We start from the raw sequence: 24,451 nt of genomic DNA, 5'->3' as shown, positions 1-24,451 counted from the left end.
AGTCGAAACAAGGCCCCCGGAGTAGACAACATTCCATTAGAACTACTGACAGCCTTGGGATAGCCAGTCCTGACAAGACTCTACCATCTGGTGAGCAAGATGTATGAGACAGGCAAAATTCCCTCAGACTTCAAGAAGAATATAATAATTCCAATCCCAAAGAAAGCAGGTGTTGACAGGTGTGAAAATTACCGAACTATCAGTTTAATAAGTCACGGCTGCAAAATACTAACGCGAATTCTTTACAGACGAATGGAAAAACTAGTAGAAGCCGACCTCGGGGAAGATCAGTTTGGATTCCACGTGACGCGATACTGACCCTACGACTTATCTTGGAAGCTAGATTAAGGAAAGGCAAACCTACGTTTCTAGCATTTGTAGACTTAGAGAAAGCTTTTGACAATGTTGACTGGAATACTCTCTTTCAGATTCTGAAGGTGGCAGGGGTAACATACAGGGAGCGAAAGGCTATTTACAATTTGTACAGAAACCAAATGGCAGTTATAAGAGTTGAGGGGCAGGAAAGGGAAGCAGTGGTTGCGAAGGGAGTGAGACAGGTTTGTAGCCTCTCCCCGATGTTATTCAATCTGTATATTGAGCAAGCAGTGAAGGAAACGAAAGAAAAATTCGGAGTAGGTATTAAAATCCAGGGAGAAGAAATAAAAACCTTGAGGTTCGCCGATGACATTGCAATTCTGTCAGAGACAGCAAAGGACTTGGAAGAGCAGTTGAACGGAATGGATAGCAGCTTGAAAGCAGGATATAAGATGAACATCAACAAAAGCAAAACGAGGATAATGGAGTGTTGTCGAATTAAGTCGGGAGATGCTGAGGGTGTTAGATTAGGAAATGAGACACTTAAAGTAGTAACGGAGTTTTGCTATTTGGGGAGCAAAATAACTGATGATGGTCGAAGTAGAGAGGATATAAAATGTAGACTGGAAATGGCAAGGAAAGCGTTTCTGAAGAAGAGAAATTTGTTAACATCGAGTATAGATTTAAGTGTCAGGAAGCCGTTTCTGAAAGTATTTGTATGGAGTGTAGCCATGTATGGAAGTGAAACATGGACGATAATTAGTTTGGACAAGAAGAGAATAGAAGCTTTCGAAATGTGGTGCTACAGAAGAATGATGAAGATTAGATGGGTAGATCAAATAACTAATGAGGAGGTATTGAATAGGATTGGGGAGAAGTTTGTGGCACAACTTGACTAGAAGAAGGGATCGATTGGTAGGACATGTTCTGAGGCATCAAGGGATCACCAATTTAGCATTGGAGGGCAGCGTGGAGGGTTAAAGTCGTAGAGGGAGACCAAGAGACGAATACACCAAGCAGATTCAGAAGGATGTATGTTGCAGTAGGTACTGGGAGATGAAGAAGCCTGCACAGGATAGAGTAGCATGAAGAGCTGCATCAAACCAGTCTCAGGACTGAAGACCACAACAACAACAACATCATGGTCAAGCAGAGATACCGAAATCAGTTACTGGATTGTAAGGCGTACACAGGGTCAGACATAGATTCAGATAACTAGTTGGTCATGATGAAGAGTAAGCTGAAGTTCAAGAGACTAGTCAGGAAGAATAAATGCGCAAAGAAGTTTAATACGGAAGCACTAAGGAATGAAGAGATACATTTGAAGTTCTGTGAGGCTGTAGATACTGCGATAACGAATAGCTCAGTAGGCATTTCAGTTGAAGAGGAACGGACATCTTTTAAAAAAGGGAAATCATAGTAACTGGAGAGAAAAACGTAGGTGCAAAGTAGGTAACTGCGAAGAAACCATGTGTTACAGAAGAAATAACACAGTTGATTGATGAAAGAAGGAAGTACAAAAATGTTCAGTGAAATTCAGGAATGCAGAGGTAAAAGTCTCTTACGAATGAAATAAATAGGAAGGGCAGGGAAGCTAAGGCAAAATGGCTGTAAAAAAAACGTGAAGCAATCGAAAAATAAATGATTGTCGGAAAGATTGACTCAGCATATAGAACAGTCGAAACAACCTTCGGTGAAATTAAAAGCTAGGGCGGTAACATTAAGAGTGCGATGTGAATTCCACTGTTAAATGCAGAGGAGAGAGCGAATAGGTGGAAAGAGTACATTGGGGCCATGTATGAGAGGGAGGACTTATCTAATGAAGTAATAGAAGAAGAAACAGGAGATGACAGGAAAGAGATAGAGGATCTAGTATTAGAATTTAGAAGAGCTCGGAAGATTTAAAATCATGTAAGGCAGAAGGGATAGATAGCTTTCCATCAGAAGTTCTAAAATCATTGCTGCAAGTGCCAACAAAACGACGATTGACGTTCGTGTGTAGAATGTGTGAGACGCGATATACAATCAGAGTTTCGGAAAAACATCATCCATACAATTCCGAAGATTGCAAGTGCCGACAATTGCGAGAATTATCGCACAATCAGCTTAACAGCTAATGCATCCACGTTGTTGACAAGAATAATATACAGCAGAATGAACAAGAAAATTGATGATGTGTTAAATGACGATCACTTTGGCTTTAGGATAGCTAAAGGCGCCAGAGAAGAAGTTCTGACATTGTGCTGGATAACGGAAGCAAGATTAAAGAAAAATCAAGAAGCGTTCATAGGATGTGTCGACCTGGAAAAACTGTCCGATAATGTATAACGGTGCAAGATGTTCGAAATTTTGATAAAGATATGGGTAATCTATGGGGAAGACGGGTAATAGACAATATGAACAAGAACCAGGAGGCGACAATAAGAGTGGAAGTCCACGGACGAATGATGTAAGGCAGGGGTGTAGTTTTTCACCCCTGCTGTTCAGTGTATACGTCGAAGAAGCAGTGCCGGAAATAAAAGAAAGGTTCAAGAGTGGGATTAAAATTTAAGGTGAAAGGATATCAATGTTAAGATTCGCTGATGACACTGCAGTCCATAGCAAAAGTGAAGAAGAATTACAGGTTGTTACTATAAATATCAACCAGCTACAATGTACATTAAATGGTTTTTCTTTAATTTTTTGTTTTTCTGTTTGTAGATGGTGCCATTCACCCATTCGGATTTATTCGGCTCGGCTCTTATGGCCCCGTCCCCTTTTGTCTGCGACGGAGATTCCCCTGGCAGAGACGTCACGTCCACTATGCACGCATTCAAAAATCAACTTACGATTCGCTGAAAAATCAGCTTAGAATGTGTTCAAAAATACTAGAAAATCAACAAGGATGCGTTTCGAAATGACGTGAATAATCGATAGACCGACGTGCGCTGGATGCGAGGTGCTTCGTGAAAAAAGCTTTTTCTTCAAGAATATGAATTTGGCGCCCCCTGAAATTGTCGCTAGGGGGAGACACCCCAGTTGCCTCCCCCCCCCCTCCCCGTTGCCAGTGATCCAGGCCTGCGTGTGTTTGTTTAAAAATAAACTATACATGCTTAAGAAGCACGCTTCATAGGTAATTTTTCCTCACCTGGATCTGCTGGTAGAGGTCCATGCAGAGGCAGAACATACTGATGGAGAACTGCACCAGCACCATGGTGCTCATGGCGGCCTCCAAGTCGTGCAGGAACCTGCAGCACATGCACCACATTCTGGACCCCGGTCGATTACATCTTCACTTCACAGGCACGTGGATATTCATTCAGAGGTTGAATTTATTGAACTCTGGCTCTACACACTGACTGCAGAAACAATCTCAGATTAAGTCCAAAATTTAAAACACTGCCAAACCAAGGTAGTCACTAATTTATTAATATTAACATAAATCATAAGGAAATCATTTATAAGAGTGATAAATTACATAAATTAGCTTACTATTCATAAAAGATTGTATTTCTGGTAACTAAAGGCCCATTACCCAATGAAAACAAAAAAGGAAAATAATATTGAGTACTAACTATTGTCACCTAGAATAACTCGAAAAGTATGATAGGAGCTGCAAAGCTTGTAGGACAAAAGTTACAAGGGACAACGGGGGCCATAATAGGACGTTGGTTTTTTGTTTCTAGGTGGGGTCGCTTCGGAGATATGAAGATCAACTTCGTTTTTTTAAATGGGGTGCTATAGTTTGGTACTTACTTTCGGTGTCGGCTATCGAGACGAATCCGATGATGTGTAACAGTAGGGGCTTTGAAGGTCAACGAAGATCACAAAGGTTGGATGACCGTCCATTTACAGAAGGCGTTCGAAGTCATGACCATTGGTATCAATGCAGTGCTTCAATCTTCTTATCATGGATTGAGTGGTATTCCTTATCACATCGGCACTTATAGAAGTACAAGCTCTGACAATTGTCTCTCCCATATGTTCAGGTGTAGTTGGAACGTCTTTATAAGCAATGTCTTTTACGAATCCCTATAAGAAAAATTTCAGAGGCATCAAGTTTGGCGAACGAGCCGGCCACGGCACTTCTCCTCTGCGTCCAATCCACCGTTTTGGGAATTGTCTCTGCAACTCATTTCTAGCCATCAGCGAAAATTGTGCCGGACACCCATCGTATTAAAACCACATTCAGTTCCTTTTTCCTAAAGGTATTTCTCCCAATAACAGATCTAACGTTTCTTGCAGGAACGTGGTGTACTTCCTACCATTAAGACTTCCTTCGATGAAATGGGGGCCTATAATTCTGGCCTCCAGTAACCCACACCATACATTCACCGACCTTGGTTTTTGATGTGCAGCTTTCCGCAGCCAATACTGATTTTCAGTTTCAAAATAATGCATGTTTTGCGGATTAACATTTCCATGGTTCGTGAATGTAGCCTCGTTGGTAAATAAAATCAAATTAATAAATGTGTCATCCCTCTAAATCTGAAGGTGAGCCCATCGGCAGAATTCAATGCGACGCGTACAATTGTTACCAGTTAATTCTTGGTGGAGACTGATATGGTAAGGATGATATTTATGACGATGCAGAACACGAACACTACTATTCTGGCTCATGCGAGATTCCCTTGCGATTTGACGCGAACTAACACAAGGATCTCCGACCACAGTGGCAAGAATACCAATTTCCGTTTCTTCGTTAGTAATTTTCCTTCCGATGCGTTGTTGTCCTCAATTTATCATACACATACTTAAATGTACGACACGTAGGGTGAGAACGTTAAGCATATCTTTCAGTGTGTAAGTCTCTAGCACCCACTGAATTTCGTCGGCATTCTCCGTAAATGAGAAGCATATCGACTTGTTCTTTAAAGAAATACATCATTCACATTCACTTGATTCGACGATACTAGTCTCAGCGTTCCTATTAGTATTGTATTGCGAAACCGTTAAATGGTTTTTGCCTGTCAATGGCACGTTAGATGGATACACCGCATTCGTCGAATATTTACTATTTGCACGATATACAAGAGAGAATTGTCAGAGCATGTGCTTCGATAAGGGCCGAAGTGATAAGGACTAACACTCAGTCCATGATGAAAAGATTGCAGCACTGCATTGATACCAATGGTCATCACTTCGAACACCTTCTGTAAATGAACTTTCATGCCGCCTTTATGACCATCATTGACCTTCAAAAACCTTATTGTTACACGCCATTGGATTCATCTCGATAGCCGCTATCAGAAAATAAGCAACAAACTATAGCATCCCATTTGAAAAAACAAAGCTGACTTTCGTATCTCTGAAGCGACCCCACCTACCAGCAAAAAACCAACGACATAATGACCCCCGTTGCCCCATACAACATTTGTCCCACAAACTTTTCAGCGACTGTCATACATTCGGAGTTATTGTAGGTGGCAATAGTTAGTGACTCACCAGTTTAGTGAACAATAAGGACATTAAAAGCGGGCATGGATGTGTGTGACGTCCTTATGTTAGTTAGGTTAAAGTAGTTCTAGGGGACTGATGACCTCAGCAGTTAAGTCTCATTCCGCTCAGAGCCATTTGAACCATTTGACATTAAAATGTAGCATGAAGTGATACAGGGGTTCAGCCTATCCTCCATGTAATTCAATATCTACGATAACCTAGCAGTAACGGAAATCAAGGAATGAGTGGGTAAGGGAATTAAGGTCCACGGAGCCAAAATAGAAACTGAGGTTCGCAAATGATAACATATTTCGATATGAACCTGCGGATCTTTGATTAGTAATGAAACCGTTCTCGGTCTCGGATTGGGACCCCGTCACTGCTTAAATTTTGATTAATAATCAGCATTGGCTGCTGAAGACTTCCAGCATAAGAAGTCACCCTCATTCTGGCAACGACCTTGCCAAAGAGGGTTAGGAGCGGACGGTGGTTTAGGGCACTCTCTTGCCCTTGGGGTAGGAAGCTGCCCATGTGGCCTGTAATTGAAAAATTGTCTTTATGATATCTCCATTCGGATATCCGGGAGGGGACTGCAAAGGGGAGGTGATCATGTTAAGAAGAATGAATAACAAACGAAAGGGTATAGTTCTAAGAGTCGGTGCATGGACTGCAAGAAACCTGAACGTGGTAGGGAGAAAGGAAATGCAAAGGCTTAATCGAGATACAGTAGCGGGCAGTGAGGTGAAATGGATGGACGACAAGGATTTCTGGTCAGATGAGTACAGGGAATATCAACAGGAGTAGAATGCGATATGAATAGGAAGATAGTGCAGATAGTGTGCTACTGTGAACAGTTCAGTGATAGGGTTATTCTCATCAGAATCGACAGCAAACTACCATCGACAACGATACTTCAGGTATACATGCCAACGTCACAAACGAAAGACGGAGAAAGTATATAAGGATATTGAATGGATAATGCAGTACGCAAAGGGAGATGAAAATCTAGTAGTCATGGGGGACTGGAATGCAGCAGAAGAAACGGTTACGGGTGAATATGAGCTTGGTACAAGGAATGGGAGCTGAGAACGACTAATTGAGTTCTGTAATAAATTTCAGCAAGTACCAGCGAATACTCTGTTCAAGAATCACAAGAGCAGGAGGTTTACCTGGAAAAGATCGGGTGATATGGGAAGATTTCAGTTAGTTTACATCATGGTCAGACAGAAATTCCGAAATCAGATATTGGATTGTTTAGGCGTAGCCAGGAGCAGATAAAGACTCAGATCACAATCTAGTATGCTGAAGTTTAAGAAGACTAAGAGATTAGTCAGGAAGAATCAATATTCAAAGAAGTGGAATACAGAAGTACTAAGGAATGAAGAGATACGCTTGAAGCTCTTTAAGACTATAGGTACTGCAATAAGGAACTTCTCAGTAGGCAGTACAGATGAAGGGGAATAGACATTTCTAAAAAGGGCAATCACAGAAGTTGGAAAGAAAAATGTAGGTACAAATAAGGCAAATGCAAAGAAACCATAGGTAACAGAAGAAGTGCTTTAGTCGATCGGTGAAACAAGGAAGTACAAAAATGTTCCGGGAAACTCAGGAATACAGAAATAGAAGTAGCTTAGGAATCAAATAAATCGGAAGCGCAGGGAAGCTAAGATTAAATGGCTGCAGGAAAAATGTGAAAAATCGAAAAAGAAACGATTGTCGCAAGGACTAACTCATCATATGGGAAAGTCAAAACAACCTTCGGTGATACTAAAATCTAGGGAGGTAACATTAAGAGTTCAATGACATGCCACTGTTAGAGGCAGAGGAGAGAGCGGATGGGTGGAAAGAGTTCACTGAAGGCCTCTATGAGGTAGAAGATTTGTCTGATGTGATAGAAGAAGAAACAGGAGTCGATATAGAAGAGGTAGGATATCCAGTATTACAAGCAGAATTTAAAAGAGTTTTGGAAGACTTAAGATGAAATAAGGCAGAAGGGATGGATAACAATCCATCGGAATTTCTAACGTCATTTGGGGAAGTGGCAACAAATTACTATTCACATTGGGGTGTAGAATGTGCTAAACTGGTGATATACCATCAGGCTTTCGGGAAATTCTCATCCACACAATTGCGAAGACAGCAAGAGCTGAGAAGATCGAGAATTATCACACAATCAGCTTAATATCTGGTGCATCCACGTTTCTGGCAAGAGTAATACACGGAAGAATGGGAAAGAAAACTGAGGATGTGTCAGACACCGATCGCTTTGGCTTTAGGAAAGGCAAAGGCATCAGAGAGGCAATGCCGACATTGTGGTAGCTAATGGAAGCAAAACTAAAGAAAAATCAAGACACGTTCACTGGATTTGTCGACCTGGAAAAACGTTCGACAATTTCAAAGGGTGCAAGATGCTCGAAATTCTGAGGAAAATAGGGGTAAGCTACAGGGAGGGACGGGTAACGTACAATATGAATAGGAACCAAGAGTGAATAATAAGACTGGAAGATCAGGAACGAAGTGCTCGGATTAAAAACAATGTATGACACGGATGGAGTCTTTCGCCCCTTCTGTTCAATCTATAAATCGAAGAAGCACTGATGGAAGTAAAACGAAGGTTTAAGAGTGGAATTAAAATGCAGGCTGAAAGCATATCAGGGATTTGATCCGCTGATAACATTGCTATCCTGAGTGAAAGCGAAGAAGAATAATATGATCTGCTGAGTGGAGTCTTATGAGAATGGAATATGGGTTGAGAGTAAATCGAAGAAAGACGAAAGTAATGAGAATTAGCAGATATGAGAACAGCGTGAAACTTACCATCAGAATTGATGGTCACGAAGTAGACGAAGTTAAGGAATTCTACTACCTAGGCAGCAAGTTAACCAATGACAGACGGAGCAACGAGGACATCAAATGCAGACTAGCACTGGAAAAAAGACATTCTTGGCCAAGAGAAGTCTACTAGTATTAAATATCGCCCTTAATTTGAGGAAGAAGTTTCTGAGAATGTACGTTAGAAGCACAACATTGCATGGTAGTGAAACATAGGCTGTGGGAAAACCGGAACAGAAGAGAATCTAAGCAGTTGGGATGTGGTGCTACAGACGAATGCTGAAATTAGGTGGACTGATAAGGTAAGGAATGAGGATGTTCTGCGCAGAATCGGAGACGAAAGGAATATGTGAAAAACGCTGACAAAGAGAAGGGATAGGAAGATAGGACATTTGTTAAGACATCAGAGAATGACTTCGATGGTGCTAGAGGGAATTGTAAAGGGAAAAATTTTAGAGGAAGAGAGAGACTGGAATAAACCCAGCAAACAGTTGAGGACGTAGGTTGCAAGTGCTACTCTCGAGATGAAGAGTTTGGCACAGGAGAGAGGTTCGTGGTGGGCCGCAGCAAACCAGTGAGAAGACCGATGACTCAAAAAAAAGGGCAATCCTGGTAGAGGAAGCAAAGAACTTGGCAGATAAGTTTAACGGAATAGATAGCGTCTTTAAAAAAGGTTAAAAGATGAAAATCAACAAACCAATAACAACGTAACAGAATGTAGTTTAATTACGACAGCTAATGCTTATGGAATTAGATTAGAAAATGCTACACGAGAAGATGAGTTTTGATATTCTAGTAGAAAATTAACTGATGTGTGAAGCTAAGTGGTTATGAAGTTCAGACTAGCAACAGGAAGAAAAGTATTTCTGAGAAAAAAGATTTGTTATTTTTCTGGAGTGTAAGCTTGCACGAAAGTAAAACGTGGGCGATAAGCAATTCAGAAAATAAGAGAATATAAGGTTTTGTTATGTAGTGCTAGAGAAAAATGCTGAAGATTAGATGGGTAGATCGAATGACTAATAAGGAGGTACTGAATTAATTTCCATAAAAAAGAAATGCGTGCACAATCTGACAAAAAAAGTGACTGTTTGACAGGACACATACTGGGACGGTGAGGAATAGCTAATTCGGTTATGTAGAGAAATATGGGGATAAAAATAATAGAATATGACCAAGGCTCTAATACAGTAAGCACATTCAAATGAATATAGGTTTCAGCAGTTATTCAGATATGAAGAGACTTGTACAGAATAGGTTAGGATGGAGAGCGGCTTCATATCAGTCTTCGACCTGAAGGCCACAACAACAACAAAGTTACTTCAATTAATTTATTAATCATTTAATGAAGTGGAAGAAAGTTCATTGAATGATAATAAAACTTGTGAAATGGTTTGTTATCTTGAAATTAGAGACAGAGACGGTACTATTCTACCAGTCCATTTCGTTTTGATTTAGAATAAGCTGAACATTAAAACTGTATATACAATGTGCAAGTCCCAGAAGTAGACAATGCTATAAGATCCAATAACATACGGACGCTTGAAAAACTAATCTGTTTACTTTGTGTCCATTATTTTATCCCTCTTAGGAAACGGATGTGCTCTGTTTATCGACAGCGTAGGCTGCGTGCGTATCGTGTTCGTGGGACTCTAGCAGACGATTAATCGATGAGTGCCTTCTTTTTTCCTTGAGCATTTCCAGTACCACTGGTGCTTTTTCCAACATGACTGGTTTACGAGTTTGACAAGTTTTACGAGTCTGCTTGAGGTAACCAAGCACGGCTCACGAATTACACTTACTGCTCTACTTCAGCCAGTACCTTCCAGTCTTCGCAGAAGTTATCCTCCTTGCCTTGTGAGACTAGCGCTCCTGTAAGAAAGGATATTGCGGAGACATGGCTTGGCAACAGCCTGGGTTAAGCGCTCACGTAGTTTTAAACGCAGAATTTAATATCTGAAATATGTGTTCTATTTCCTATTTCAACACCGTACTGACCCACAAGATACTGTATGGCAGGTTTCTGTTATTGTACTTTTACACAGGACACGCATTTTATAGCTGCTTCTTTTTTCAGGTCTTTCGCAAAGATCCGATTACTGAATTTGCTACAGGCTTCACACATAGCTGCTACGGAATCACAAGCTTCGATTACGATTTCACTATCGAATTTTCGGAAGCGTCCTTTATTACGATGGTGGTATTTTACTTATTTTCACTAGATAGTCTGAATAATACCATATAACGAAGTTGGGTGTTTGGCATCTTTTATTTCTTTCTTTGAAAGATATTTATCAAGAGTGCGGTTGATCATGCGTGTAATCTCCCATTTACGAGAGACTTCAATTTACGTTTCAGTGAAAAGAAACTACACAATGGAGCTGTTCGGAAGTGGACGTTAATGTATCCTCACTCTAGATGGGACGTCGAACGACATTGCTACGATTAGCCTCATATGTAACGATTAAAGTCACATTGTGAGATACAATCGATGATACGAAATGCCGGAATATAAAATCAGAATCAGGAAACTAGGAATGACGAAATTTATTAATGGTCAAAGAAAAAATCAAAACGCATATCCCCGACAAAGTTTATTGTGTTTTGTTTGCTGAATACAAAATAACGTCAAAAACAGAATGAATTTTCACTCTGCAGTGAAGTGGGCGCTGATCTGAAATCTCCTGGAAGATTAAAGCTACTTGAATCTGCCAGGAAGTTTGAACCAGCGCACACTCTGCCGCAGTCCGAAAATTCATTGTGGAACGATCACCCAGGCTGTGGCTAAGCCATGTCTCCGCAATATACTTTCTTACAGGAGCGCTGTTCTCGCACGATAAGGAGGATAACTTCTGTGAGGATTGGAAGATACTGGCGGAAGTAGAGCATTAAGTGTAAGTCGTGAGTCGTGCTTGGTTACCTCAATCAGTAGAGCACTTGGTCCAACATACAGTTTTAATCTCCCAAGAAGTTTCAATATCAAAAACGCATTTTTCTTCTTTAACAGAGCTGATTTATTTCGCACTAAGAAAAGGTCATTTGATGAAGACTGTTTCATCACTTTATATTCTTATTCAAGCACAGTATGGAATCTTCTTGATCCAGGTATTGTAAATCCTAAGTGATTATCTGCTTTCAGATGTCATGTCTCTTCTGTGAAAGGATAATGGAAAAATATCCAAGTTATCTTGGGACATTTGGAAAGTGCCACTAGAACAAAGCAAATAATGAAGTAAAGATTAAAATCATGAAATCAACCACTATAACAAGTTCTGATGCTGTAGTGTGTGCAGAATACCATGGCCGCTGTAGGTGCGCAGATGACAAGACACGTGTTGGGAGAGCGGTAGTGGTGGTGGTTGGCAGGCACTGCAAGGGAAATGCCGAGCATTGGAGGGGAAGTGCCATCCTGAACTCTACCCTATACTCACGTTTTTCTGTAAATATTAAGCGGGGGACCCTCCACACCTACATTTCTCTTGCTGTGATGTCAAACTTTCCTTCTTTTGCCAAAACACAGCGAAGTTTCACAGCCTCACCTCACTAACAACAGTGCAGAGGCAGTTGCAAAAGAATTCTGAAAAAGTGGTTTATCAAGTTTATTAAGTGAGGAACCAAGGAAAGGTAAGGCAGTCAGTGGTTTACGGAAAAGCACATTGTCGATTCAAAATACACGTGGTATGTTTCCAATTATGTTGTTATGTTCCAACCCCCCTCCCTCTTCCCTTCCCTCCCCCCCCCCCTCCACCCCAAACGAGTAAATGCCAACTTTCTTCCCGAGAAATTTTGACACTCTGATTCTGTTCAGTCTCGTCCTCTTCTGTTCTTGGCCTGTATGGATGCCTAAATTCATGTAGAATATTTTGCTGTTCTGTTCCATCACATTCCATCCTGTTCTGTTCCATAATGTGTGAAGCGACGCTTACAGACACTTACTTTGTGATTTTCTGGTGGCGTCTGATGCGGGCACGGAGCTCCACATACATCATCTGCTGCCTCTTAAGACCCACATCGCCAGCCAGGTCCACAGCACTGTCGCCAGAGAGCCGCAGTCCAGAGATGCGCTGCCCCAGCAGCTGCAGGAGGGTTCCCACGTGCAGCATGGCCGCCACGAAGAAGCAGTCCAGGCCGACGACGATGGGGACCTGAGTGAGGAGTACTGCACACTGCAGAGTGTAGAGCGCGGCGTACGCGCCGGGCCACAGCGACTAGTCCACTCCGTGGATCTGCACCACGGGCAGCAGCTTCTGGTCGCCGCCGGCCAGCAGCGGCGCCGGCAGCCTCAGCAGGATGAGGGTGTAGATGTAGGCAGTCAGTGGCACAGTCATCCGGCGGGCCCAGCGCCGTGCGGACTCCAGCTCGGGGCGGTCCCAGTCCTCGGACACCATCAGATCCAGATCTCGCACCAGCCGGTAAAAGGACTGCCTGTAGCCGAAGAAGAGCCCCGCCTTGACTGTCCCAGCGACGATCTCGAGCGTGTGCATCAGCGTGTGCGAAACGTCGTCCACGTCCCCTCTGGCGGTGTGGACGCTGATGAGACCGACGGCCACGTAGGCGGCGGCGCCCAGCTGCACCAGCGCCGCGTGCAGCAGGTGCAGCGCCGGCCGCCCGTGGGGCCACAGCCCGGCCACCCGCGGGTACAGCACCTGGCCTGCCAGAGTGCGGCCGCTGCCGCGGTGCCCGTCCTCCTCAGGCAGTGGCTTCTGAAACCGACAGAGCGAAACAGGGCTCCAACACCTGATCCATATAATAACGTGGTGCTAGAATACTTACATTTTAGAAAACTGTTTTTACATTTCAGTCGATCTGTACCGAAAGGGACACAGTCTTGGAGAAAATGAGTTATTTCCAAAATAATACTTCTAGAGACTAACCTAATATGCTAAGACGAAGAGTCTTTGGTCCGATGATTATAAAGCATAGAAAAAACATTACGTTTCGAAATACCACAACGAAAGATTCTGTCCACGACTGATGTCCTTCCTCGATTGCAATGCCCACTAGCCAGAACTTTTAGGTCTCTTCTTGATGTCTGCACAGCGGCCACAGATCGCACAAAGCAGCTGTTGCAGCATTCCCCCGGTCTGCCGGCCGGAGTGACCGAGTGGTTCTAGGCGCTTCAGTCTGGAACCGCGCTACCGCTACGGTCGCAGGTTCGAATCCTGCCTCGGGCATGGATGTGTATGATATCCTTAGGTTAGTTAGGTTTAAGTAGTTCTAAGTTCTAGGTGACTGATGACCTCAGATGTTGAGTCCCATAGTGCTCAGAGCCATCTGAACCATTTGAACCACCCACTCTGGCACCAGTCGCCAGTACGTCCATCCCTTTGGTAACCAGTTGTCTTAACGAAAGCCTGGACGCCATTTCAGCATTACAAGTGGGTGACTATAGGGCATCTAGGCCGTGTAAACTACAACAGGGTGCATATAAATAGGGCCCCCAAAGCCGGCAAAAGAGATCGTATCAGAGTTCACTGTATAACGGACGACTGCCTTGTGGTCTAGAGAAGCAACGTCACTCAACTATCGCCCACTGGCGCAGCCATAAACGTCAGACAGCATAAATCAACAGAACCACTTATTACATAGTCATGCATTAGGCGTTGATGCGCCGAAGGTTCCAATTAAAGTGTGTACAGACTTGCTACTACTGCAGGTCGCAAACCTCTCACTGTGACTACGTAAAGGAAAAAGAGAAAAGCCCGTTACATATTCACAGAAATACCCAAAATTCTTGCTTACCCTGTTTTGCAGAAATGGGACCTCCCTGCACCAGTGGGACGTAGACTGGCCCCAGCAGCCAGAGACCTCGGTCATGTGTGTGTGTGTGAGCTGGTTTGCGTGAGTGTGTGCGCGAATGCTGTCTAATTCCTTTTTGGCTGAAAGCGTTTGACAGTCTTTTTGTTGTGCCCATGTGCTACTCAGTATATCCGCTATATAGTGAGTAGCAATCAAACCTTTCGTAATATTGTCATTATTCTATCCTGGAGTTTCCATTGAGGTACCTTTAAACATGTTTGAATGTAAGTAAATACCTTCATAAAAATTTTCATCTCCTATTTCCAAAAACACTGAACACGATTTTTTTTATTCTAGCCGCGAAGCTAAATACAAATTTTCTTAGATATAACTTTAAAAATGCTTTCATAATGAAATGTGTTCACAGTTCCCAAAAACACTCAGCCACATTTTTTCTCCATAACCGAGAAGTCAGATACTAATTTTCATACATGTAGCTTTAAAAATGCTTCTGTAGTCCTTTAATAATGATTTTCAATTTGTTAATTTTCAAAATTAACTTTTAGGCACTATTTTACCACATTATTGACTGAATTTCTGACTGAGAAATCAAATATCGGTTTTCATAACTGTAACATTAAAATTCCGTTAATGGCGAAATGTTTCACAAGAAGCTTTCTTCTCCTGCTTCAGCCCGTTATGGATGGAACTGGCAAACAGTCCATTACCAAACGGCGTCTATAGTATGAGCAACAGCCTTTGCAAATTCCAAGTTTCTATCCTTAGCGGTTTGAGCTGAATTAGTTTTTTAGCATATCAATTTCATTGTTCTTAATTACGGGCTTTTATGTGACCTTAAGTCGGAAGACCGGTTAGATGCAACTTTCCACAAGTCTATCCTATTTAAACCTCTCCATCTCTGCATAACTACCGCAACCTTCCTCTGCTTGAACATGCTTCCTGTAGCCCTTGGCTTCCTTGGCCACCCTCTGTCATTTTTACCAACCACATTGCCGTCCATTAGCGAACTGACGATTCCTTGATCACGCAGGGTGTGTTCATTAGCCGATCTCTTGTTACAATCAAGCTATTTCACGAATTTCTTTCCTCTTCACCACGACTCACAACCTCATCAACTACGTGATCAACCTCTCTAACCTCCATCATTCTTCTGCACTACCAGATTTCAACACCTATTTTGTTCCTGTCTGAACAGTCTACCGTCGAAGTTTCACTTCCGTACAACGTTACACCCCAGACAAATATAATCGACTAGCTGCAATCCTCGGCGTTGCCGGGACATTTTATACCTACCGGCCAAAGTGACGGGCCTTGCGCCTTGTCGATACAGCGAATACAAGCCGCATGGGAAACTGGAATCGCTTTAAATCGAAGCGCATACTTAAAAAATCACTGTGTATCAACGGAATGCGAGGAATGAATATATCAACACCTGCGCCCTACCCCACGATGATGGAGACCTCTGTTACGTTGGGCAATACGTTCTTCGTGGCCAGCCTTGTTCTGCTGTATGTGTAACAACGGCAGCTAATCGCTAAATAAGTGTGTGCAGTCATATTTCTGTCAAATTACTGAGCTTTAGCAAGTCCCACGATGTAGTGCATCCGATGGTAGGCCTACTATCTCCTACGTCTACACCTATGTGATTACTCTGCTATTCACAACAGTGCCTGGCAGAGGGCTCAGTGAACCACCTTCAAGCTGTCTCTCTATCGTTCCACTCTCGAACGGCGCGCGAGAAAAACGAGCACTTAAATTTTTCTGTGCGAGCCCTGATTTCTCTTATTTTATCGTGATGATCATTTCTCCCTCTGTAGGTGTGTGCCAACAGAATGTTTTCGCAATCGAAGGAGAAAACTGGTGATTGAAATTTCATGAGAAGGTCCCCTCACAACGAAAAACGCCTTTATTTTAATGATTACCACTCCAATTCGCGTATCATGTCTGTGACACTATCTCCACTACTTCGCGACAATACAAAACGAGCTGCCCTTCTTTGTACTTTTTCGGTGTCATCCGTCAGTGCCACGTGATGCGGATGCCACACCGCACAGCAATACTCCATAATAGGGCGGACAAGCGTGGTGTAAGCAGTCTCTTTAGTAGACCTGTTGCACCTTCTAAGTGTTCTGCCAACGAATCACAGTCTTTGGCTGGCTCTACCCACAACATTATCTATGTAATCGTTCCAATTTAGGGTACTTGTAATTGTAATCCGTAAGTATTTAGTTGAATCTACAACCTTCAGATTTGTCTGACTTATCGCATAATCGAAATTTAGCGGATTTGTTTAAATACTCATGTGATTAACTTCACACTTTTCTTTATTCAGGGTCAATTTCCAGTTTTCGCGCCATACAGATATCTTATCTAAATCATTATGCAATTCGTTTTGGTCATCTGATGACTTTACAAGACGGTAAATGACAGCATCATCTGCAAACAATCTAAGACGGCTACTGAGATTGTCTCCAATGTCGTTAATATAGATCAGGAACAATAGAGGGCCTATAACACTTCCTTGGGGAACGCCGGATATTATTTCTGTTTTACTCGATGACTTTCCGTCTGTTACTACGAACTGTGAACCTTTCTGACAGGAAATCACGAATCCAGTCGCACAACTGAGGCGTTATTCCATAGGCACGCAGTTTGGTTAGAAGACGCTTATGAGGAACGGTGTCGAAAGCCTTCTGGAAATCTAAAAACATGAAATCAATTTGACATCTCCTGTCAATAGTACTCATTATTTCATGAGTATGAAGATCTATTTGTGTTTCGCAAGAACGATAATTTCTGAATCCGTCCTGACTACGTGCCAATAAATCGTTTTCTTTGAGGTACTTCATAATGTTCGAATACGGTATATGTTCCAAGGCCCTACTGCAAATAGACGTTAGTGATACGGACCTGTAATTCAATGAATTACTCCTACTTCCCTTTTTGGGTATTGGTGTGACTTGGACAATTTTCCAGTCTTTAGGTACGGATCTTTCTGTGAGCGAGCGGTTGCATATACTGTAATTGCTAAACATGGAGCTATTGTGTCAGCATACCTTGGGCGGAACCTGACTAGTATACAACCTGGACAGGAAGCCTTGCTTTTATTAAGTGATTTAAGCTGTTTTGCGACACAGAGGATATCTACTTCTGTTTCTCATCTTGGCAGCTGTTCTTCAATGGAATTCAGGAATATTTACTTCGTCTCCTTTGGTGAAGGAGTTTCTGAAAATCGTGTTCAATAACTCTGCTCTAGTGACACTGTCATCAGTGACTTCACCGTTGATATCGCGCAGTGAAGGTATTGATTGCGTCTTGCTACTGGTGTGCTTTATGTACGACCAGAATCTCTTTGGGTTTTCTGCCAGATTTCGAGACAGAGTTTCGTTGTGGAAATTATTTAAACTAACTCGCATTGAAGTAGTCACTATATTTCGAACTTCTGCAAAACTTTGCCAGTCTTGGGGATTTTGCGTTCTTTTAAGTTTGGCATGCTTTTCTCGCTGCTTCAGCAACAGCGATCTGAGACGTTTTCTGTATCATGGGGGATCAGTACCATCACTTATTAATTTATGTGGTATAGATCTCTCAATTGCTGTCGATACTATCTCTTTGAAATCATTCCACAACTTTTCTACCCTTACATGATTAGATCGGAAGGAGTGCAGACTGTCTCTTAAAAAGGCGTTAAGAGCATATTTATCAGCTTTTTTAAATAGATATACTTTGCATTTCTTTTTGATAGTATTTGCAGTTACGGTATTCAGCCTAGCAGCTACTCACTATTTGTCCAGGATTATTTGTTGCTAAGAGGTCAAGTATGCTTTCGCTGCCATTTACGCTTCGAGTCGGCTGATGAACTAACTGTTCAAAATAGTTTTCTGAGAAAGCATTCAGTACAATTTCGGATGACGTTTTATGCATGCCGCCGGCTTTAAACGTATAATTTTTCCAGCATATCGAGGGTAGATTAAAGTCACGACAGACAACAATTGTGTCACTGGTGTACCTATTTGAAATGAGACTCAAGTTTTTCTTTTTTGAACTGTCAAGGCGGATATTGCCGCTGTAATTTATTCTCGTGACAGGAATTACAATCAGTAAACCACGATGTATTTCATTTGTTAGGCATACAATTTTTCACTAATTTTCTTTGTTGTTTCATCTGAACGTAGAAATTTAAAGTAAATCGTCCAATAACTTTAAGAGATTTTTGCTAACAATATTTCCCCTATGTTTAAAGTCACAATACGACATCTTACGTAGACACTGATCTCCCTCTTGTTTTAAAGGTAAAGTATGCAAAATTTGATAAAGATCACCTTCATCAGAGTTGTATGAACTACGAACAACAAACGGAGACTCTTCTTTATATCTGTAGATCTAACAAAATCTCTTTTTCAGAAACCCTTTCTTGCCATCGCCATTGTGCTTTTCACGTCCTTTTTTACTTCGATCGGCGTCTTTTATTTTTCTGGCCAGAGAGCTAAACACATCTACTAGTGCCTCATTTCTGTAACCCTCTTAGGCATTGTGTAGCGGTACTTTCTGACAGCGTTATTTAAAACAAATATGCCGTACTTGTAACTATGCTTATTACTACATATTTTTGTACTGTTGCGTGTTAGCCAAGGTCTTCGGCTTTGAAATCGAATCGCAGTGTCGGCAACGGACGCACGCTAAAGCCGAAATGAGACTACTACTAAATGCTGTGCTTTGCTGCGATGAACAATGAAGATTGCTTACAATAGTCTGGCGTGACTGGACGAAATTTTTTTGGCACAACTTGTTCTGTTGTCGAAGTTGTGATGGTAGCGAAAGCGATGCTGTTTTGCTCAGCTTCCCGTTATAATCGCTAAGAAGTAAACTTTTCCTAAACTGATTTGCCAGATATCGTAAGAGCATCGTTTCCTTTAAATATTTTTTGACCAAAGACAACAGCTAGCGCTTTTCTACTACCAGATAATTATTAGGTTTTTCTGAGCTGGAAGGTTATTAATAATTGAGCATTAATGGGAGCGTTAGTGCCGATGCCAGAAGTGTTGCTTATTACCGTTCTTAGAATAGGAATTACTTAGATAAGTAGCAAAATATCCGACGAGACTTTATTTTCATTTTAAACCTTTGCCGCAGCTAGACAAAGAACGTGATAGCTTAGTAAGTTCCAACGACTGAGAAAAATGATCAGAATCAGTGAAAAAGCTTGGTGCCTAATGTAATCGTAAGTGATAAATACGGATCCAGTGTTGAAACATAAAAATCAGTATTTTAAGTAGCTTACAGTTGTAATAAACGTGTTCTCTAACAGCTAATAAAATTCAATGATGAATACTTAAAATAATTTTGCATTTCCACTTTTTCTTCAAACTTTGTTCACACACATACATACAGGGTGACAATTATCAAACTATATCAAATAGAATCGTCATAACTTCAGAACGGATTGCGTTAGAGTGTTCAAACTGCACGGTTGGCCGCGAGGCATGGTGAAAATTAGTATGCGCTGTGTGGTTTGGGTTAGCGACGAAGCCCTCTGTCATTCGCGTGAGTTCGTCATTAAGCAAAGTTGGCGCATTTAGGAGACTGAGTACCCGCATTTCGCGATCGAGAAGTCTCTTCACCCTCAACGGGTGACAGTGTGGTACGAAATGTCCAATCACGGAATAATCGGCCGGCCGGCGTGGCCGTGCGGTTCTAGGCGCTTCAGTTTGGAACCGCGTGACCGCTACGGTCGTAGGTTCGAATCCTGCCGCGGGCATGGATGTGTGTGATGTCCCTAGGTTAGTTAGGTTTAATTAGTTCTAAGTTCTAGGCGACTGATGACCTCAGAAGTTAAGTCGCATAGTGCTCAGAGCCATTTGAACCATTTGAACGGAATAATCGGTGCAATATTCCTTGACGGCATGGTGACTACCGAATATACGTGAAGGTTTTGAAAGATGATTTTATCCGCATTATCCAAAGTGGTCCTGATTTCGACAAAATGTGGTTCATGTAAGCTGGAGCTCGACCTCGTCGAAGCAGGAAAGTGCTTGAAATCCTGGGGTAGCACCTTGGGGCGCGCATTCTGGCTCTGGGTTACCCAGAGGTCACTGCCATGGGCCTCGATTGGCCGCCATATTATCTGGATAAGACTCGAGTTGCTGTATAGGAATGGAATACTGTTACATTCCTTTCTTTAGCATTCCCACAGGCGTCAGACAAATATGCATTTTGTCATCATTCCTTTTCATATTACTCATAGATGTTATAATGAGGATAACTATGGACCTCTGTAACGTGAGTATTCGTTGGAATGAGCAATCTAGGCTTAGAGATTTGGATTTTGTTAATGACTTCGTTTTTCTGGAAAAAACGCCACAAAATTCAGACTAGTAACTACCATGCTGGATCGAATGTCGGGCTGAAAATAAGTGGTGATAAGAAAACTCAGTGTTCATAAAAAGTGTAAATGCACAAATTATAGTGCAACAGAAGATATTACAAGATGTTAACCCGTCTCCATATCTCGACAAACTTATTTTTGTAATAATGGGAACATAGATGCAGGGTAGGAATGGGAAAGCACCTGCAGTCTTACAAGAAATGCCATCGATATGGCCAATAGACTGGATAAGTGCGTCCACAAAGCTGTACTCCTTCATTATCCTACCGCACACGAGCTCAATGTTTTTTATCTGAGGGGATTTTTGAGGGTTGAAATATCCCAACATGTTTGAAATGATGAAGTGCTGAGAGTAAATGGCCTGTGTACAATCGTAGTTGATAAAAGATTGAAGCTTGATTGGCATCTTCTACGCATAATAATTGAAATAATCTCAAAATGCCCTGTTGTGGAAACCAATAGATGGACAAAGAAAGATAGAAAGGCCTCGTAATCGCTGGAAATGAACTTTTGCAAAGTATTTTGAGTGCTCTGTCTTGAGCTGAAGAGGAAGCTGAAACTCTGGCAGATGTTCGAGTTCACTGGAGGAATTTTGGTGTCTGATATGCTACTTTCCGCAGGAGGAACTGGATCTAAATAAGTAAGATGCAATTGCTAATTCCGACCTCAGTTTTCAGGAGCAAATGCTGGAAATCGAATTTCTCTTCCAGATATTCCCATCTGGGACACCTTCTGTCCCATAAGAACATTGCTGGAATTTGCCTGAAAACTTTCTGAGCCTACGATAGGTCCTTACTTAAACGGTCCGCTTTATTTAGATAGTATTACGTCTTGCTCAAATGCTGAAAATCAGAGCCTTACATATAACTCACAATATCCTGTGATATTATATCACTATCCGATATTAATTCGTTCTTCGCACAATTGCTTGATTAATTTTATTGATAGTCTGCTGGACACATTGACTAGGAGAAAAACTTTGCGTTTTTCTCTCTCTCTCTCTATAAGAATTGTGTGAAATCTTGTGGGACTTAACTGCTAAGGTAATCAGTCCCTAAGCTTACGCGCTACTTAACCTAAATTATCCTAAGGACAACCACACACACACCCGTGCCCGAGGGAGGACTCGAACCTCCCCCGGGACCAGCTGCACAGTCCATGACTGCAGCGCATAGACCGCTTTGCTAATCCCACGCGGCGCGTTTTTCTAACTGGGGAATTTTTCTCCCAGCGTGGTCTCTGGGGTTCCCTTGTGTCGGCAGGGTCGAAGGTTCCCTGGGAGCTGAGCAGTTGGGCTGTGGTCCACATCATTCCTCTGTCGACAGAACTGGTGCCTCTCGTAGGCCTGAGGGAGAGGCGCCATGTAGCTATTGCTCCAGCCCAGAACCAACCTCTTATTTGTTAAGCTACGTTTTATACACCAAGAGTGGAAAGTTTCTGCAGTGTACCCCCGTTGTTTCATGGAAATAGCGATATTCTTGTATATTACATCGGGTACGGCATTGAATCATCATCCCCAGATAGTGTTTGTTTGAAACTAGAAAGTTGTGGACAGAGATTTATGTTTCGTGGCCATTCAATCACGGTGAGGGTCGCTCGTCTCCTGTATGCCGTTTAGTGTTGTTGGGTGCACATTACGTTTATTTTGGGGAAATGTAGGTGTCGCAATTGCGACAGTGTGAAGTACATTCTGAGCAGGAATCTTCCGAGTGGGATGGAAAAAGATAGATGTGATGTACATGTACACACAAACAAATGATTATAATTTCAGAAAAATTGGGTGTTTTACTCAAGAGTAGGAGCTTCAGAAACTGAGCAAGTGAATGATGCGGAGATCCACCGCTGGCCCTTTTGGAAGCAGTTATTCGGCTTCGTATTGATTGACAGAGCTGTTGGGTGTCCTCCTGAATGATTTCGTGTACAGCTCTGTCCAACTGGCCCGTTAGATCGTCAAAATACCTAACAGGTTGGAGGGTCCTGCCAATAATGCTCCAAACGTTCTCAATCGGGAAGAGATCTGGAGACCTTGCTAGTCAAGGTAGAGGGTAGCAACCATGAAGACCATTAGTAGAAACTCTCGTCGAGTGCGGGAAGACATTATCTTGTTCAAATGTAAACCCAGGATGACTGGCAGGGAAATGCAACAAAACGGGGCGTAGGATATCGTCGACGTACCGCTGTGGTGTAACGGTGGATGACAACCAAAGGGCTCCTGCTGTGTAATGAAATGGCGTCCTGGTTGTCGTGCCGAATGGCGGGCGACAGTCAGGTTCGTATCCGACCACTGTCAGGGGTGTCTCCAGACACGTCTTCCCTGGTTACTGGGGCTCAGATGGAATTGGAACTCATCACTGGAGACATTTCTACCACATTCAGTGTGATTCCGGGGCGAATGTGCTGGACACCACTGCAGACGGGCTCGTTGGGGTACAGTGGTCAAAGGCGGTCAGGCCGCGAGCTCAGTCCACCTTCTGTGAGCGTCTGTTCACGGTTCTTGTGGTCGCGCAAACACCAGCTGCAAGTCGTATCTCTCAAATGCTGACATCTGTGTATATTGTTCACACGCCTGTCTGCGAGGCTTAGTTACTGTCCAACCATTACACGGAATGAAATTCGTGAAGACCTTACGCCCTGGTATCGACAGGCCCCTGTATACTCCCTTGCTAGCTGCGCGGTGAAATCACCGTCCAGCGTCATATATCCACCCATCGTCACCCAAAGTTTATAATTTTGGATTTTCTGTCGTTATCTGTATGAATATAAATTTGTGAGCGAGTCGCTTAACTCCTTCGTGTGCGTCATTTGTTTATTTATTTATTTCTCTTGGAGTGTAAAATTATATAGAGTACCTTCCCACAGTGTAAGCATCACTTTGAAATTTGATTACGGTTTTAGGGTACTTTACTCGGCGTTAACTATTATTACCTTTTTGTCAGTCATTAGAGAAAATAAATATTTGTTAATATTAGTCTTGACTTAGATGCCTAGGTTCATTACATTGTCCTACAACTCTTCCACGATTAGGCAACCGGGTCTTCACCTAAGCTTGTTCTTCTCACTGTGATGGCATTATTGCTGTAACAGTGGCCAAGCTCAGCGATCGGTTCCATTAAGAATTCAGGGAAAGAAAGAGCATTGCACTCTGTCACGTTCTGTTAACAACGACTTGTTTCGCAAGGAGCATTGTACTTGACGCACCTTACGCTCCTCGAAGAAAATCGGGAACATAACTTTCGCTATTTTAAAAGGAACTGGTTTACTGTATTCCGCTAATTTAACGACTGTAAGCAAATTTTACGTCCCCAGGCATGGCTAAACTGTTTGGGGGATATTTTCTGTTAAAGCCCTCCGGACCTCGATAGTCCGTTTTAATCAGATTCGCAGTGTCCTAACAAAATCCTTTGTATATAAAGAACTAAAAATTTAATTACTTGACTTAATTTCTTGCACTCACAGGTAACATAACGGTGGACGATAAGTAATAATACAGAAGTGCAGAGACTTCTATGGCATAATGTGTCATCGATGATTTCTTTGCAAAATAATTGATAATGTCTTAGCCCGAAATTGTACAATCATGCAACGAAGACAGGAAAAAAGAGAGCTGCAGGCGGCACTAAATCATTCAAACAAGTCATCGCAGATGCGCACCCAGCCTCAATTAAGATCTTATTATAACCTATATTCAAGACAAAAAAGAAACTTAACATCAGAATTGATGGTAACAAAGTAGATGAAGTTAAG

General features: G+C 42.2%; 1 protein-coding gene across 1 annotated transcript in view; it reads right to left on the bottom strand.

Moving 5' to 3' along the window:
* Nucleotides 1-12,665, bottom strand: part of LOC126455432 (odorant receptor Or2-like) — a 50,783-nt gene extending 38,118 nt beyond the window's left edge. The window contains exons 1-2 of the mRNA XM_050091181.1: nucleotides 12,499-12,665; nucleotides 3,443-3,542 (exon numbers count right to left, since the gene is read on the bottom strand). Of these exons, the coding sequence (XP_049947138.1) occupies nucleotides 3,443-3,542; nucleotides 12,499-12,665 (267 nt within the window). The remainder of the gene's footprint in view (nucleotides 1-3,442; nucleotides 3,543-12,498) is intronic.
* Between the last annotated feature and the right edge of the window lie 11,786 nt (nucleotides 12,666-24,451).

Source organism: Schistocerca serialis, chromosome 2, assembly GCF_023864345.2.
Source record: "Schistocerca serialis cubense isolate TAMUIC-IGC-003099 chromosome 2, iqSchSeri2.2, whole genome shotgun sequence".
Lineage (NCBI taxonomy): Eukaryota > Metazoa > Arthropoda > Insecta > Orthoptera > Acrididae > Schistocerca > Schistocerca serialis.
This window is presented reverse-complemented; position numbering and strand designations above follow the sequence as displayed.